General features: G+C 37.7%; 1 protein-coding gene across 1 annotated transcript in view; it reads left to right on the forward strand.

Annotated features, from left to right (window-relative positions):
* oit3 (oncoprotein induced transcript 3) overlaps positions 1 to 20017 on the forward strand; it is a 33631-nt gene that overhangs the window by 10027 nt on the left and 3587 nt on the right. The window contains exons 4-7 of the mRNA XM_039768927.1: positions 1447 to 1569; positions 2384 to 2506; positions 6060 to 6220; positions 14919 to 15334. Coding sequence (XP_039624861.1) covers positions 1447 to 1569; positions 2384 to 2506; positions 6060 to 6220; positions 14919 to 15334 — 823 coding nt within the window. The remainder of the gene's footprint in view (positions 1 to 1446; positions 1570 to 2383; positions 2507 to 6059; positions 6221 to 14918; positions 15335 to 20017) is intronic.

Raw genomic sequence — 20017 nt, forward strand, 5'->3', positions numbered from 1 at the left:
TTCTTTAATTTTTACTTGCAGATTTCCTGGCGTAACCAGACCTAATCTTAGTGATGTGTTCCTAGAACATTTCTTCCAGGATTCGTCCCTATGGATTCCTACCTATATTCAAATCATCTGAATGTGCAACACTTGACCTAAAATAGCCAGAAAACATTTGGACAATACTAGCTGAAAAGTGCATTGATACAACCCTCAGCTCTCCATATAGTATAGTAATCTGTGTTTTACAAACACAATTTACAAACATGAGTGAAGAAAAGATGCACTCTAGGAAAATATTTTACTCAGATGAAGTATATTTCATTAAATGTTCATGAAAATGGGAAGTATTAACTGTATGTTTTGTCTTGCACTGGGTATCACTGAACAGCGGGATATTAATATATACTGTTCTAGCCTGGGCAATCCTGGTCTTTTTTATATAGGCATAATATTAATTGCATATGCAAATTGAATACTCTTAAGTTATAGCCAATCATTATATCAATGATGTCATAATTATATAAGAACAACATTTATTTATATAGCATATTTTCATACAAATAATGTAGCTCAAAGTGCTTTACTTGATGAAGAAAGAGAAAAAAAGACAAAGTAAGAATTAAAATAAGGGAACACTAATTAACAAAGAATAAATGTAACGCACAGAAAAAACAAAAAAAAAACTCCAGACAGCTGGAGAAAAAAATACAATCTGCAGGGGTTCCAGGCCATGAGACCACCCAGCCCCCTCTAGGCATTCTACCTAACATAAATGATCAGTTCTCATGGAAGGACTTGATGATGACAGATGATTAGGTAGCCATCCTACATAAATTGGCACCAATCACAGACTACGGCTGAGTATAGTTTGTAATCCTTGTTACACAGTCATGTAGTATGAGCAGTTTTAAGCTAAAGATTTAGCTGCTGGGCTAGCAGTGTTTTTTTTAGAATGAAGAGGATTCTGGAATGCTTACAGAACCACATATTATAATAATAGTCAACCAGAGTTTACAGTACACCAGAAGGATTGCTAATAAATATTAATTAAACATACAATTTCTAACAGTTTTCAGAAAAAAGAGCTATTCTAATGACTGAAATCACATTTGGTAGCAGCTACTTAAAATCAGAAACCATTACATTTGTAGTTCCAGTTTAGCCAAAACTATGCACAGTGTCTTTTGAAAGCTGTGCTGAAGAAGAACTAAGCAATGCATTTCCATATGAAGTGGGAAGTTGTTCTCTTGACAAAGCACATGACTTATGCTGTAAGTTTTGCATGGTAAACTAAGGTGTGCAAAATAAGCTGCTGGTCTGTTTTTGTAAATTGTTCCTCAAATTAAGATATGAAAGTGCACCTTATTTCACAATTCCCATTAAAAAAAAAACATGCATGCAACTATGAGAAAAAGCTGAAATCCTCTGATAAACCAGTCTTTTATTTCTTTCTGTTTATAGATGTGAATGAGTGTGAAAAGGACAATGGTGGATGTGCAGAAATTTGTGTCAACCTGAAAGGCTCTCATCGCTGTGAATGTGGGGTTGGACGGGTTCTCGGACCAGATGGCAAGTCCTGCAATGGTAAATGGCTGATTAAGGGCTAGAATAGCATTTGTGATGGGTATCTTGAATGTCATGCCTTAGATGTGAAGTTTGATAATGGAACCATCTATGAAATGGTCTGGGAAAGAGTGTTGATTTAATAATTTACTTTTTTAAATGTATTGTTTTTATGCCTTGTAAAAGGAAAATCAATATAAATTTTGATACAGTATTTTCTTTGTTAGACCATTGTTATCATATGCAAATAAGATGCCTTTGACTATAAAGACAGAAGCTTATACTGGTAAAATAACAACAAATAGTGTGACTCAGTGGTTAGTGCCACTACCTCACAGATCTGGCATCTTCTTTTCAAATGTTGTGCACAGTCATTGCCTACTATAGTTTGAATGTTCTCACCTCTTCTATGGATACTCTAGTGTTTATCCCATTTCCCCAAAAATGTGCATATTATGTTAAATGACAATTCTGAATACAAAATCACAATCAGACCCTGCAATGCACTTGCACCCTGTCTGTTTCCTGCCTCTTTGAGAATGTTATGCTGTATTGTATTTGTCTGTTTGCCTTTAAATTGTTCATAACTGAGTAATACACACAGTATTATCAATAACACTCCTTTAATCATGCCTTTAAATTATTCACTTTAAAATATAATTCATTATTTGTGTTTTATTAGTGTTTCTCAAGTCAAGGTGCTTAGACATTTTATGTCTAAGCATACATACATATTTACATATTTATATTTTATTTTATTTATACATTTCCTGGCCTCACTAGGACCTTCTTGCATGGCCATTGAATGGCAATCATTCTTCCTGTTTGTTCACAGAGATTGAGGGCTGTCACAACAATAATGGAGGATGTAGTCATAGCTGTGTGATGTTGGAAAATACCTACCAGTGCCAGTGCCCACGTGGACTAACTCTGTCAGAAGACAGGCACACATGCCAAGGTATGATTACTCAAAGGCATATTTTTCACTTGACACAATAAACCTGCTTATCTCACTATTAATTCTTCATTGTACACATTTTATACATTCTGAATGACAATTCTCATTTCTATCTGTTATATCTTTTATTTCATAGACTATTTTATTTTATGGGATAATGATAACAGCTACTGTATTTATATCTTTTTTATGTATGTGGGTCACAGAAGCAGAGGGCCACTCAAAATGTCTAAAGTAAAACATAATAAACAAATATGTCAGATTCTGACCAATATTGCATTTCTGTCTCTGGATAGGAATTGCTTTGCTGACCTTTTCTACCAATGTACACCATTGCACCTCAACTCAATTACTTCTTTTAGAAACAAAAGTTCTGTACTGCAGCTACCTGGCATTTATAAATTGCATTATCAAGACTCCTTGTTTAGGTGTCCAAACTGTCCTCTAAAAGGAAGAATGTGGAGTGCTATATACAGATTAGATTGATCTTCCTGCCATTTGCTTTCTTCTTTACACTAGTAAACTGGTTTCTGCAGTATGTAGTTTGAGCATAACATGTCTTAACTCAGCAGTTTTTACAATGTAATGCTTCATTTGTCTTTTTAATTACTTCTGCATATTACCTGTTGAATACTGTGTATACATAAACCCTAAACTTCTTGTATGTCAATATAACCTATTATATATTTACCATTAACAGCGCACTGCATGATAACGTGCAGCGAATACACTTGACTTGAGCATTCCTAGTTTTCATACTCTTTCTCTGTCTCTGTTTAGCATTCGTTTGCTCAGAGGTTGATGCACTTGCTGCTTCCTGAGCAGTTCTTCTCTTCTCCACCCTAGCAGCCCATTTTTTCTCTTCTTTCATTGGCATCTTTTCACATTAAAAGTGATTAAGTCAGTGTTTGTGCTGCAATTACTTAGTACGTTTTCTTTAATTTTTCACTTAAGTCTTCAATCTGCCTCAAGAATGATTTGAGATATGAAGAGGTAGGGGAAATGACAGTGATGGTGGTATGGATGGGAACGGTGCCCATACACATGTGCCGCATGGCTGCTCTGCTGGCCGCTGCCGAGAGTTGATTCTACAATAAAATAAAAAATAAAAAGAGGAATAACCTTGGAGGTCAATCATCACCCCGAAAGCAAATAGTAGACATCACCTAGTAGGTGTGTACCAAATTTCAGGTCAATAGGTGAAACGGTTTGTGAGCTACATGTGATTTAAAATCCTGGACAGACAAATGAACGGCCACGGTAGCGTATTATATACAGTACAGTATAAAGATAGCATATTATACTTTGTATTTCTGCATGTTGCATTTTGCACTTGTCTGCATTAAAATGATTTTCTGTGCTTGCACAGTTTTGTATATTGTCCAAGTCTTTGTTGTCATTTATACATTTCACAAGATATATCATCATACTGTATTTGAATCTGTTTCAGTGATGTAAGGTTAAACAAATAAAAGTAGTAGTGCAGTTCACAGAGGAATTGTATTGCTCATCTCTTTGTGTGTACAGTAGATCATTCTCTTTTTATCTTACTGTTGTCCATTACTTGGCAAACAATCTAGTTCTGTATATTTCTTCCAATGCTGTTTGTTGCCTTCTGCCTTTAGGATTAGTCTTAGATGTGAAAATGTTTCGAATTACTTTTGAAAGTGTAAGTAAATAATATAATGTGCTTTGCTTTTGGTTACTTCATCTAGTGCATTTGCCTGTTGAAAAAATTCTAACACTCATTTTGAAATGTCTACTTCTTTTAAAGTCTTGCTGGCTATGAGTTACTACAATGTTGTTGTACAGATAGTCTGCAAGTTTATTTTTGTTGAATTATTTTACACAAGATTGAGGCCAGGTTTGTTGTGTATGATTATTAAGGCAGGCAGGTAATCTGCAGCATACTAGTAAAATTAATTATATTCAATTGCCTATGTTCACATCAGCACAGAGGGGCGCAGTTTGTTTTTTTTTTATTTAAAAAGTAACATATTTCTGCACAAAAATGCACCATCAGTGCGTTTGTTCCTTAGAAACAAAGGAAGGTCATCCTAAGTCATTCTGTAGCAACCATCCTTTCATGTATCCTACAGATGAATTTGGCCACATGTGTGCTCCATGTGTGCTATGGAGGAATGCACCCAACATACTGTACTCAGTGTCTCTGATACATCTTTTGGACTGCAAATGCCATCATAGCTCTGTGACGATGCAGGTTCGCTGCATACTCCCATCTCGCTTCTGGGAGCCCTGAACCCAACACCATCTGTAATGTTACCGATGAGCACGGCAGTGAGGCACAACAAATGGAGCAAGGGGATGGTGCAAAAGTGCAACAAAAAGAAACAGTGTTCAAATAAATAGTGCAGCGTTTCAAATCTTTTAAATAAATAATCCATAAAAACAGAAGTGAAGTGGAGGTTAAAATCCAATAGAAAAAAACAATCCTTTAAAATGAGGTTAAAACAATGCTGGAAGCAGTCCCTTTAAAATCCAAAGCCCGGTGTCTTCCTTTATCTGACTGCTCCCCTGCTTACCCCATACAGGCTCCTCAACAGGGGAGTCGCCCTTCCTGCAGTTGACCTTACTACTGTCCGGTTGCCTTCTGTTCCCTGGCTCCATACGGCTACCTTACCGGACCGAGACTTGGGTTCCTCAATGGCCAGGTCACTCACGCTGAGGTTCACCTTCCCAAGACTCCATGACTCCCATTGCCTTCCGCGGGGAGTCATCCATACTACCAGTCACTCCAGCTCCTAGAAATCCTTCAGCTGGAGTGACCACTTCCAACTGCCCCTCCTCTAGTGTCGGCCAAACGCTGCTCGTGAGGGGCTCTTCAATCCAGCTACCTGCAAGTGCTCGCTCGCTTGCACCAGCTTTCTCCTTCAGCTTCCTGCCTTATTCCTCACTTCCTTAACTGCCGTTTTTTTTTTCTCTCTTTTACCTTCTCCTCCCAGCTGCCTCGTGCTACTCTTTATAACAGGGATGTGATTCATCTGTGGCAATCAGCGGCTCCCAGGAACAATTACGGATGCGGACGACTCCTCACCTGTGCACTTAAGTGAGACTCGCCTGCACCACAAATCATACCCTAGGAACCGGTTCAACCACACGGCGATTATTAATTTTAAAAATGGCCCTTTGACATGATCTGTGGACCCACTATATCACAAGCCCACAAAGCAGGAATCGCATCAAAAGAACATTCTCTAACACACCACATAGGTCAACAAAAGATCTGCACCTGATAGGAAATGACTGCTGTGATTGTTTTTTTTCCCCATCAGAGAACTTTATTTAAACATCAAGTGGCAGGCAGATACATACAGAATTAGCACATCAAAAGACATAAATCTACGTATATTAATGTAAGCTAAAAGTGTGTGTTTACAAACAAGAAAACACATGGAAAATGCACTTGTGTTAATGTACATCTCTGCAAACACACAGGTGTGAATGGTCCTTAAAACAACTTTGAATTCTTTCAACTCTATCTTAACATTGCACTTTATTTTTTCTTTTACACATTATGTTTGTGTCTTTATAGTGCCAGTACAGTGTAAATCAAGTGGCATTGAGGTGGTTGTTCCTAAAACACTTGTCGGAGGTCTGGAGCTCTTTCTTTCAAACAGCTCCTGTAAAGGAATCTCGAATGGCACTCATGTCAAGATCAACTTCAGTCTGAAGACCTGTGGCACTGTGGTAGAGGTGAGGTGATAGTTTTACACTAGGTACACTTGGAGAATCATTAGAGTACAGTTACAAGCCTTTTATTATATGCATCATGTTCTAAGATTCAGCACTTAAGGTGCAGGCAATGGTAGTCTATACTGAGAAAAAGGTGCCTAAATTTAATAAAGTGTTACTTTTTGAGATAATTCTCTTGCTGTGTGCATGGTGAATATTTTAGTCTATAGCAAGTTACAGTTGCACACTAAATGTAGACTACTGGCACCCTAATCAGAAACAGAATGTATAAAAGATGGCATTCAGGGCGCAGTACCGTGTTTTTGTGGCCTGTACTAAAACCAGGACTCTAGGTAAAGTGTCCTTTTTTTCTTTAGCTGCAGCTTCATTGAAATAGTAAGCCCCTTTATGCTAAATGTAAAGTCTTTCTGGTGAAAAGACTAGTTGAAAGCTTTGTTTATTATTTTTTTTTAACCTAACATTTGCCCTCTCTAAGGGTGTGAGCCTTTACTCTTCTATAGCCTGCTGTCAAAGACATTTGACGGTGGTATTGAGCATTATCTTATCTGCCTCAATTGTTAATAAGGTACATAGTCATTAAACTGCAAGCTGCATGGATGCAATACAATATATGCAGATGGATACAGAATGGTCTATCATGTGTTATGATGTCAAAATGTTTTTCACTTGGATACCTCGGCTAAATCTGAGATCACGGCTTAGTACCCAGCTATTTTAAAATTATAAGATGCAAATAACACACTACCTTAAATAAGCTGGTACATTTTCTAGAATCAGCAAAATATCTACACATTGAAGTGGGCAAAGTTCAGTCATGTGCAGAAATGTTGAAAAGAAAGCTTTACATAGATAAATATAAAGTTGACATGCAGAAAGTAAAATTATTACCACAATTTCACAAAGGTTGATAAAAACTAGAAATGTTAATTTACAAAAACTATTTTTGAGTCCCACTGGACTTTTTTTTTTTTTTAAAGTATCCAAAACAAGACAGTGTACATTATTGATACAAGTTCTAATAAAATGTTCATTGTTTTTGCTCATTAAATGATGCATGAACTGAAAAATTTGTATGTATATACTTTATGTGCATCTAGAATTTCATGGGCAGTTTCTTGGCTGAGATGTCTTTCCAGATGCAAGTCCCAAATCAGACTGATGCAAGGTGGTGGAGGAACCCCTTGAAAGGAAGCCAAGGCAGAAGGGACAGGCTCAGGGGACTGAAACCTGGAAATGATTTCAGTTGTTGTTCCGCTGCTAGTTGTCAGATCTGCTGAAGAGAGGAGATTAAAAGTGTTAGACGACAGCGCCAACCCTTGGCACATAGTGCAATTACCATTTGATGAGCCATCAAGTTGTCTCCCAAGTGCATGTCTGTGACAATATATATCATTTTTTATTTCATATATTACAAATTTATTGTATCATTTCATAAAGATTACTATATTTTTCACTAAAATAGTGTTTCCCTTTTTTGCATTGTTTTGAAATACAAGACATTCTTACATACTTGCTGCCAGCCAGCAGCATCAAACATATGAACGTCTTACATTTGGGAATAGCTTAAAAGAGATTCAGCAGGCAATAACACATAAGTAATAAAAGTCCTAAATTAATTGCTTTCAGATTTGTGCAGAACATTATTACTGTACAGTATAATTCAAAAGAGTGCCGCAGCAAAAATCTGCATAATAATAATATCATTAGATACTAGACTCAAATGAAGAATATTTCATTTTTATGAAAACTGCAGTATATTTAATAACCTGATAACAACAGATTATATAAATACACACTCTATGGTGTAATGCACAACCTTTCTTGTCCTTAATAAGATTAAGATACAGTAGTGGCCACAAGTTTTGGCAGAGACACAAATGTATTTTGCAAACCATGTTGCCTCAGCATTTTCAGATTATTTTTTACATGTTTCTTTGGTATACTGAAGCACAATTATAAACTTTTCAGAAGTTTCAAAGGCATTTATTGGAAAATACACCACATTTATGTAAAGAGTCAATATTTACAGTGTTGACCCGTCTTCTTCATAACTTTTACAATTCGCTTTGGCATGCTGGATATCAGCTTCTGGGCCAAATCCTGACTAATGGTGATCCATTCTTGCCTTTTTAGTGCTTGGAGTTGATCACAGTTTGTGGGCTTCTCCTTGACCACCCACTTTTTGAGAACTGACCACAGGTTCTCAATGGGATTAAGATCTGGGGAGTTTCCTGGTCCCAGGTCCAAACTTTCAATGATATGATCTCCAAGATACTTCATTATCACTTTTGCCTTGTGACATGGTGCGCCATCATACTGGAAAATACATAGATCATCACCAAATTATGCCTGGATTGTTGGGAGAGGTTGCTCTTGGAGGACGTTTTGATATCATTTTTTATTTGTGGCAGTGTTCTTGAAAGAATTGTGAGTGGGCCCACTCCCTTAAATGAGGAGCAACCCCACACCTGGATTAATAATAATACATATTATTTATTTGTAGGCGCCTTTCTAAACACTCTAGGACACTGAACAATAGATAAAACACAAATTATAAACAAAACTAAAATACAAAAATTAAAATCAGACAGAGAAAATTGTAATCAAAGAGAAAGAGCAGTCTTAAACAAATGAGTTTTAAGTTTAGATTTGAAAAGTGAAAATGATTCAATATTTCTAAGCTCAGGTGGTAGTGAGTTCCAGAGATGGGGAGCAGAGCAAAAATCTGCTGTTCCCCATTGTGGTAGGATGGACAAAGGGCTCAGTCAAGTGGATGGAGGAAGAGGATCTAAGGGTACGGGAGGGAATGGCAACATGGAGGAGGTCAGACAGATATGGAGGGGCAAGGTTGTGGATATCCTTAAAAGTTAACAAATGAATTTTGAATTGAATGCAGGACTTAACTGCAAGCCAGTGAAGCTGCTGTAAAACAGGAGTGATATGGTGAATAGAGGGGGTTCTAGTAATGATGCGGGCAGCTGAATTCTGGACCAGTTGAAGCTTATGAAGAGATTTGCAAGAAAGACCAAAGAAAATGGAATTAGAATAATAAGACAAGAAGTGGCAAAGCTATGAAGAAGGATAGCAGTGGTGTGGGGAGTGAAGGAGGGGCGAATACGATTAATGTTACGCAAGTGGAAATATGCAGACCGGGAGATGTTATTGATGTGGGACTGAAAGGATAAAGTACTATCAAGGATGACACCCAGACTCTTAACCTGTGGGGAAGGGGAGACAGAGGAATTATCAATAACAAATGAAAAATTATCAGTTTTGGATAATGTTGATTTTCCAATGAGGAGAGCCTCAGTTTTGTCACTTTTTTAATTTAAGAAAATTTGAAGAAAACCAGGATTTGATTTCTGCTATGCAATCAATAAGCGAGGAGGTTGGAAAGGAAACAGAAGGTTTGCTAGTGAGATAGAGCTGGGTGTCATCAGCATAACAGTGGAAGCTAATGTTATATTTATGAAAGATATTTCCAAGGGGAAGGAGGTAAATAATGAAAAGGAGGGGCCCCAGGACAGAGCCCTGGGGCACACCTGAAGTAACAGTGGTGGGTTGGGATGTGAACATTTTAAGATGAACAAACTGAGTGTGGCCTGAGAGGTAGGATCTGAACCAATCTAGTGGAGTGTGGATAATGCCAATTGAAGATAATCTATTGAGAAGAGTAGTGTGACAAATAGTGTCAAAGGCTGCACTCAGATCAAGGAAGATGAGAATAGTAATTAAACTAGAATCAGTTGCCATAAGGAGGTCATCAGTAATTTTTATAAGTGCTGTTTCTGTACTGTGGAGGGGACGAAAACCAGACTGGAACTGTTCATACAGATTATTTTGAGGTAAATGAGAATGAAGTTGAATAGCCGCTATTTTTTCAAGGATTTTGGAAATGAAGAGTAGATTATAAATAGGAGGAAAATTACTGAAATTAGTCGAATTGGCACCAGGTTTTTTCAGTATTGGGGTTATTGCAGCAGTTTTAAAAGATGAAGGAACAGTACCAGTAGTGAGAGAAGAGTGGATTATGGCATAGATAAGGGGGACCAGAGAGGGGAGGCAGGCTTTGACCAGAACTGTAGAGATGGGGACCAGTTGACAGGTGGATGGCTTAGACTTACAGATAAGATCTGAGATTTCTGAGAAAGTAGGAAGCTAAAAAGAGGAAAATGAGTGAGTTGGTGGGTGAAATTCAAATGAAGTACTGGAGGATTCCGTACAGTAAGACTGATGAGTCTTCTGGATTTTTTTCATTAAAAAAGGACCTAAGGGAATTGCAAAAATCATTTGAGTAAAGGTGAGAAGGTAAAGAATCTGGGGGTTGTGTGATGTTATTAATTAAACAGTGAAAACAATGACTTGGTGTTGCCTTCATTTGAAGAAATAATCCTCTTTAATAAAACCCCTGTGTGCGTCCAGGTGTCAGTGTGTTTGTCTTCTGGTGAAGTGCGCATGCGCGGGGCCACACGGCACATGTTCAGTCTCCTCCTGTGCATTCCCTGTGTGTGCAGAGAGAGAGAGAGAGACACACACACACACACAGGTGCGGGCGCGACAGACAGACACGCAGGCCCTCCCGAGAGACAGACACGCACGCACAACCGCTCGCCCACCAGTGCGAGAGACAGACACAGACACACACACACACGAGAGACAGACGCGCACACACGCGCCGGACGGACGGACGCAACGCGACACATATATACACACACACACACAGGCAGGCCCGCAAGGGGGACAGACACGCACGCACACACGCACACACACAGGCGCACGCGTGCATTGTTGCAATGTTACTTTTCTTGGTTGTTTATTAGATTACAGATTTTTCAAATGTGCTTAAAACTCATTAAAAAAGGTGTTTTTAGCGAACGGGTCGTAAGGCTATAGCGCGAACTCTTGCAGTGTTAGTTTTCTCTGTTGTTCAAGGTTTTCTTAGTGTTATTCAATGTTTTTACATTTAGTTTACGCTGTGCATTCAATGGTATAATTAACTATATTTGTGCTTAAAATCTTAAAAAAATATATATTTACATACAGTTCATACGGTCTGGAACGGATTAATTGTATTTACATACAATCCTATGGGGGAAATTACTTCGGTTCCACCGAGGTTCCACTGTATTACTGTCCGACAAAATTACAGGCATTTTACGGAAATACAAACCAGTATTACCTAGAGAGAAAATTAAAGGCACACAATACAGTGACGCATATTACAGCCACATACAACGTCCCTTGCCATTTAATATAGACTGTTCCTACTAATGTTTATGCACTACTGTTCTAGCGCCCGTTATTGTAACGGGCTTAATGTCTAGTGTGAGTATAATAGTCAGATTTAGTTTGGGCAATACAGTCTTTGTAATAAAGTGTGTGGTTTTGTGAACAAAGAGTCGAGTTGTTTTTATACAACCGTTCAAGTTGCCATTCAAGTTGGATTGTCTCAGCATGCTTTAATGCTGGTATGACACAGCACTTCTGGTAGCATTTACCTTTACCTTCTCAAAACTATCAATTTTCCAGATATCCCAAACAGTCGGATTCATCTGAAAAAATAACTTTGCACCAGTCTTCTGCTGTCTAATCCTTGTACTTCCTGCAGAATTTCAGTCTGTCCTTAATGTTTTTCTTGGAAATAAGTGGCTTCTTTGCTGCTCTTCTTGACACAGGGCCGTTGTCCAAAAGTCTTCACCTTGCTGTGCGTGCAGATGCACTCACACCCTCCTGCTGCCAATAGTGAGCAAACTCTGCACTGGTGGCAACACGATTCTGAAGCTGACTCCTCAGCAGGAGACGATCCTGACGCTTGCTGGACACTTTTTTATCTGATCATTTTGTGCTAGGGTTAAAATAAGTGAAAATGTGTTTTAGTGATAAAGTTCACTTTTTATGCTAATAAAGCTCTTTCTGATGAATTAATATGCATCTGATCACTCTGCACAGTAATATAAGAACAATGTGAATTGCCACCACAAAAACTGAAATTTTGCAAAACATAACATTTGTGTCACTGCCAAAATGTTTGGCCACTACTGTACATTTTTCAACATTACATTTTACAACACAGCTTTCTGCAGATATATGAGGTTCATCTAAATGTTAGAAAATTGATAGTAATTATGGGTATGTACGGTAGAATAGTGGTTAGCACTGTTGTTGTATGGATCAATCATCTAAAATTTGAAAGCCAGACCAAGTCACTATCTTCCTGGGTTTTTCTCCTGGTAAAACAGTTTTATTTTGACACCCCTTGAGACATGAAGGTTAGGTTAATTGGGAGTTCCATATGAACTCTGTGAGAGTGTGGGTATGAGCATTAGTGCACCCTGCAATTGACTAGTGCTCTTTTCAGGATTTTTTTTCCACCTTTGCACCCAGTGCTGCAGGTATAGGCTTAAGGCAACTCAGAAGCTGAACTGATTAGGCAGACGTGAGAATGTATTTATGTGTGTATATCAGTAACAATCCTATGATGCTACTAGCTGGTAAAAGTTTTGCTTATTCATTTATTACAGTTAAGAAGTGAAAATACAGATCTGATATATTACTACTGTATATCTTACCAAAGTAATAAGAGACTCCAAACATTATTCATAAAAAAGGTGATCATTAACCTTAATGTATCAAAGAGATGACAGTAGGGTGTTTTTTATTTGATAATTAGGTTTGTCTTTTAGTAAACTAAAACTGAATACATAACCATAACCTAAAAATAGATTAATCCTGTTATAGATTTCTTGTTCCAGTATAAAGTGTTCAGAGGGGGTCATGGAGCAAAAAGTTGTGCAGGACACAATAAAGAAATCAACTAGTGATTGGTTGCCTGTCTGTTACGGGGCACACTTACAAAACATTTACTCAAACTGGGTAAATTTAAGATTGCCAATAACCTGTGCAGACACAGGAATAATATACATCACAGCCTCTGCATCCAATATGAGCTGTTAGAGTTGTGAGGTAGCAATGCTAACAAATGCGATTGCATTTTTATATTTCTATACAGTAATATATATATTATATATATTGCGCTTCGACTTTCACGGCTTCACTCTATCGCGGATTTTAAATGTAAGCACATCTAAATATATATCACGGATTTTTCGCTGGTTCGTGGACTTCTGCGGACATTGGGTCTTTTCATTTATGGTACATGCTTCCTCAGTTTGTTTGCCCAGTTGATTTCATACAAGGGACGCTACTGGCGGATGGCTTAGAAGCTACCCAATCAGAGCACGTATTATATATTAACAGAACTCCTCAATGCTATAAGATATGCTTGATTGTTTGCTTGTCTCTGCCTCTATCTCCCCCTCTCTGACATTCTCTGCGCCTGACGGATGGGCGGTGAGCAGAGGTGCTGTTTGCACAGAAGCTGTTTGCCTAGTGGATACGGACGCACCTCTAAGAAATGCCGCTTTATCGCGGTTCTTCCAAAAGCACACTTATTGATTTTTTGATTGTTTGCTTTAATCTCGCTCTCTCTCTCTCTCTCTGACGTTCTCTGCGCCTGACAGAGGAGATGTGAGTAGAGGGGCTGTTTGCACAGAGGCTGTTTGCTTAGAAGATACTGACGCTCCTCTAAAATGCGGCAAACTCAAAAGCACACATATTGATTTTTTGATTGTTTGCTTTTCTTTGCGAGCGCTCTCTCTCTGAAATTCTCTGCTCCTGAAGAGAAGATCTATTTGCATTCTTTTAATTGCGAGAAAGAACTGTCATCTCTGTCTTGTCATGGAGCACAGTTTAAACTTTTGACTAAAGGGTGTTATTTCATGTCTAGAGGGCTCTAATAATGTTAACAGTGTGGGAGAGTTTATAAGGGCTTAAAATATATGTAAAAATAACTACACAAACATATGGTTTCTACTTCACGGATTTTCATCTATCGCGGGGGGTTCTGGAACGCAACCCCTGCGATCGAGGAGGGATTACTGTATACTTACTGTAAGTTGCTTGTTCTGGTTAGCATGTGCCTTGTTGCTACGCATGTGTTTTTTTTATCTTAACTAAGGGGCTGTGCCCCCTGCTTGCATCGCTTGCCCACCACCTTCCGCCCCCCACCCTGGGACGCAATGTGCATCAGCCACTTCGCGTCTCTGCCACTCACGTTGTGAAGGGGGGGCTGAATGCACGATAAGGAGATGTGGTCTGATCAGCTGTTGGCTTGCTACTGCCAAACTGCATGTTCTGCTTGACACATTGCATGTCGATCATTTAAAAGCCTGTGCAGCAGCTGCCCATTTGTCTCACTGCCTTGTCTCGCGGGACGTTAAAGCGTCTCCGAGAAAATCACGTATCGTCTCCTTCCAAGATTGTTTTTTATAATACAGAGATGTATTCAGAACACAGAATTTCATGAGTGCATGAAACTAATCCCTGCATAAGTACTACCCAGTCATATGCTTCATCCAATATTTTCAATGCTTTATGTTTTACTGGGATATATTTTTTGTTTGATGTAAAAAGCCTTCAATAATTTCAGGCAAAGTAGCAGAAAAGTAACTGATGAGGTATTTAAACTTTTTGCTGTGTATTACTTAATATTTATTACTTACTTAATGGAGCTATTTAATTCAAGTAAAACGCTGGTTTTAATATATAAATATATTTCTTGTTGTATGAATTATCCTGACTTTCTATATAATATGTGCAGTAAAGAATGTTTTGTGGTTCTTTTATTTTTGTTGTTTAGGTTGTGAATGATAAAATCATTGCCAGTAACTTGGTAACTGGCCTCCCGAGGCAGACTCCAAGCAGTAGTGGTGACATAATTGTACGCACCAGCAAGCTGTTGATCCCTGTTACATGTGAATTCCCACGGCAGTACCTGGTATCTGATGGGTACATTCCCAACCTCAAGAACAGCCTCCTGGAAATTGCAGGCCGGAGTCGAGGGGTTTTCCCATTCAGCCTAGAGCTCTTTAAAAACCGTGATTTCAATGAAGCCTACCATGGCAGCCCACCCACTCTTAAACTACATGATGATCTCTTCTTTGGTATTGAACCTGTGGTACATGTGGATGGCCTACAGACATTGGTTGAGAGCTGTTTTGCCACTCCAAACTCCAAAACAGAAGAGGCCATTAAATATTACCTTATCAAAGACGGGTGAGCATCACTGCTTTATGTGTAGTCAAAAATTGTATCAAAACGTCTCCCATCATTTTTTCTAGTTTCCTGTGCTCTTTTTCTTTTCTTTGAAACAGAATTCTTAGTAATTGACTAATAACATCAATTGAAGCATTTCTTAGGGCCTTGTTAGATAGCAGTAACTGAGTAGCATATATTGTTTGGTTGTTCCTATTCTTAATATCCATATATAATCCTGTTGTGTTAATAATTCCTTGTTGAAGACTTTTAATTAAAACTGTACTGACAAACAGTGAGCAGAAGTGAGGGGATAATAATAAATAATAAATACACAGTGGACCAGATTATATTGAATTTGATGAAAAAATCTTTACTGCAGGGGAAAATATATAGAGTACTTATTTCTGTTTACCTTTACATTTTAAGTAACTTACAGAATCAGTCTTGGTAACTGAAATCATTAATTGCACATTATCAGTAGAATGGTCACTTTATTCTGCACTGTTTCCTGAGACATCTCTGATACAGCTGCTTGCAAGTGTCACAAATTACCACCCTCAATTCACTTAATCTGATTTTAATTATCTGTTGGTTTAAATGTACCAGAACTATGTCTTACATTGCAATGTTTATTTTTTGATGTATTTACTTAGCTCAAAGATTAATGGTGAGACTGGTACTGTATTTATACATTCAAGGCAAAGAAACAAAAGTTGGTTGATCCCCCTGGGTGTTTATATAGTTCACCAGCTTATGAGTGTAATATTTATGAGCAAAGGAAAGGCGGTATAAGATAATTTTGTTGGTATTGCAGAAGTTTTTATAAAAATTTTTCACTGTTGTTTTGGACAGCACGGTGGCGCAGTGGTAGTGCTGCTGCCTCACAGTAAGATGACCCGGGTTCGCTTCCCGGGTCCTCCCTGTGTGGAGTTTACATGTTCTCCCCGTGTCTGCGTGGGTTTCCTCCCACAGTCCAAAAACTTGCAGGTTAGGTACACTGGCGATCCTAAATTGTCCCGTGTGTGGTTGAGTGTGTGTATGCCCTGCGGTGGGCTGGCACCCTGCCCGGGGTTTGTTCCTGCCTTGCGCCCTGTGTAGGCTGGGATTGGCTCCAGCAGACCCCCGTGCCCCTGTGTTAGGATATAGCAGGTTGGAGAATGCCTGACAGACTGTTGTTTTTATTTACATTAAAAATCTTGCTGAATTTGAAATTCACGTTAGTAAGTGTCAACTGATAACATTTTCTATCACTTCAATATTTTTACCCCATACATTCCAGGAGCTTCATCTAACTGAGAAAGTGCATGATGTTCACAGCTAGAATCCCCTTTGGTCCACATTCTCCTGAAAGGTTTCAGCTAGTTAAAAGAAAGCATCCTTAGAGATAGCAGATGTAATGAGATTGCCTTAGATTATGGCAAAAGCTGTTAAACATCTGATGCATCTTTTGTTCCTTCCAGTAAAAACAGCAGTAGTGGTTAAACAAACATTAAAACAATCAATGAAAATGCTTTATTATTGAAGGCTGTTTAATGTACTGTACATCACATTGAGCTTTGCAGATATCAGTAACTCTTAGTTCATGATAGATTATTGTGTTTTTTTGCATAATCCAATACATATGAACCAAGAGATATGAAATTTAAAAAATGCATGCATCCTTGCAGCAATTTGATGCCTTATTTGTTCCAGTAATTATTTTTTTACACCAAGACTGGTGAGTCAATAGTAAGCTGTTAAAGTAAATTTAAAAATATTTTTATTCTGCTGACATATTTTGAAATAATGTCCATGAACATTTGTTGGTTTAATCAATGGGCAGAATATATGGTCTGTTTGTTTTCAGCCATGACAATAATGCTTAATTTCTCATTTATAAGTGGCACCATCTTTACTGCAAACTGCTGTATCCTCTTTAATAAAATCCCTGTGTGCGTCCAGGTGTCCGTGTGTGTGTCTTCTGGTGAAGTGTACATGCGCGGGCCGCACCGCACATCGTACCGTGCCCTGCCCATGCGCTCGGCACCGTGGACGCACACACACACACACACTGGAAACTGGGCACACAGTGAATGGCCTTGCCACGCATGATAAGATATAAAGGACACCATTGCTGGGGAGAGTGCTGATTGGGTAGTCGCTGCCACGCACATAAAATCTGTTGCTGGGGAGACGGCACACATACAATAATCAGCTGCACGCCCCCACAGATTAAAATACTTGCTGGGGAACTGCACAGTACTTGCTGGGGAGACGCCACAGGCACGATTATAAGCAGCACTCTACACATTACATCAGTTGCTGGGGGCACTCTGCTGATTGCCCACTGTTGTGACAGAAAATTAAAGTCATATTACGGACATCAAAGCCAGTATTACTGTCAGAGAAAATTACAGGCATTTTACGGAAGTACAAACCAGTATTACTGCAAGAGAAAATTAAGGACACACAATACAGTGATGCATATTACAGCTACATACAAGCCAGTATTACTGTAGGAGAAAATATTACGGACGTATCTACTAACAACATGCCACCCAAAAAAAGGACACTTCAAGTAGGACAAAAGACACAAACAATTAAATCCTATATAAGCAACATCACCTGGAAGAACGGTCAGCTCAACAAGTAAACATCAACAAAAGAAAGGCTGAAAGACAAAGAAAAATATGAGCAAATAGATCGATTGAAGAAAATGAAAATGAGCGTCAGAAAAATGCTAAAAGAGAAAGACTCAGAAGAGCAAACCATAGAAAAAGTTGGCATTCACTTGCCAGAACCAGTATTCAGCCATGGTCAGTTATATGTTGCATTATCAAGAGTTAGAAGTTTTCCAGATGTTGTTGTCAAGGTTATAGAGATTCCTGAACAAGGCAAACTTTTGCCAAACTTGGACAGAATATTTACAAGAAATGTTGTCTATAATGAAATTGTACTGAAAAATTTCATGAGGTAAAAAAATAGAAATCTTTACCTAAATATCTTCTTCAGATATTGTGCAATATCAATTATATTTACTGTATTGTCATATACGTTTCTATTTTATTTTTATTATTATTTTACTTTAGGCTTCTTGCAAAAATATTTTTGACAAAAAAAAAATTAAGACAAGAAACAGAATGAGGTCAAGTTCCCTTGCCATTTAATATAGACTGTTCCTACTAATGTTTATACACTACTGTTCTAGTGCCCGTTATTGGTTAACGGGCTTAATGTCTAGTAAGACAATATTATCAAAACTAGTATACATTTTCATTTAGAATTGAGCAGAGATGCAGCAAGGACATTGCCTAACTATATTATGCTGTCTTGTGCCCATTCAGCAAGATGCAGTGTCAAACTAAGTTAAGCTACTCTTTTTCACTTTATAAGTCTGACGTTTCAAATACACATTTATCAGAGTTCTTCTATAGGTATAAATATAGTATACTTGACTGGGCTCAGAACCCTCTGTTACACTACTCTCTTTCTTTCTCTTCTGTCAGATGCGCTGCTGGCTGCTGAAGTTTCAGCTAAATGTCACATATGAGTTCATTCTGCATATCTACACCACATATGCCTGTGTAATTTTTAGCACTGCTGGTCACGTCACTTCCTATTGTCCCACTTTTCTAATACAGCTGTTGAGATTTTCATATTTTAAAGTACAATGCCCTTAATTCTAGTTTCTGGACTCCGTGAGAGAAAGTGTTGTTTTTACAAGTAAAAATTAACAAACTTTCCATCCTGCCGTGATGAAGCAAACAAATGGAAACTGGCACAAATGGAAATTATTTGAGTTCATAAAAAATTTAAATTCAGAAAAAAAACTGTTATGTTATGCTGCGAATAACATTGCAATTATTTACTTTTTAAATGGTAGTTAACTGATAAGAACAGTATAGTCTCTACCATACATAAGATATAATTCTAAATTAAAATAAAGTTGTATAACCCACTACCCTGCACTGGATGAGAAGGTTAGGAAGATGGATACATCTATAACATTTCATAAAAGACAGCCTTCAAGGAACAAAATAGTTAACTTTTGTTTAAATAATAGTAACAAATGTTTTGTTTTACTATACTAAAGAAAACGTTTTATATATAGTAGTTTTATGGCCTCTATGTTAAATGCTTATACAAACCATTTTTGGAGTACAGTAGTTTAATTGCATTAATATGCTAATTACTAGTAAAGAGGTCATTAAATGTAGTGAATGTATTGAATTTATTGTAAATTCATTTTATGCAAATTTTGTTTTTGCACAATACTGATTATAAAATCTGCTCTTGAATTTTATATAACTGAGCCTATTATTATTTTTCATAGCAACTGCAGTATATATTAAAAAAGAAAATACATGCTATGTGAAAGTTTTTAATATGAACCACCTTGTAAGTAGTGTGTTTATTGTTTGTTGTTTTGGACAATGATCATTTTAGCATTGTATACTAAAAAGAAAGAAAACATTTAAAAAAATAAATAAATAACTGGAAGTTGGGTATTCTAAATCCCAAATATTTCACATATGAACCAGAACTTTCAAAGCTTCTTAGTGACTGTGTTTGTTGCCTTACTATGTTTATAAATATATAGAAATCTGAGAACATTCCCCACTCGACTTGCTCCCCTCTTATTAGCAACATTTACAGAAGCTAGAGACAACCAAATCCTACCTCAAGCTCTTCTCCAAGCAATAATCACCGTCTTTCCTAAAC

The sequence above is a fragment of the Polypterus senegalus genome, chromosome 1 (genome assembly GCF_016835505.1).
Source record: "Polypterus senegalus isolate Bchr_013 chromosome 1, ASM1683550v1, whole genome shotgun sequence".
In the NCBI taxonomy this organism is placed as follows: domain Eukaryota; kingdom Metazoa; phylum Chordata; class Cladistia; order Polypteriformes; family Polypteridae; genus Polypterus; species Polypterus senegalus.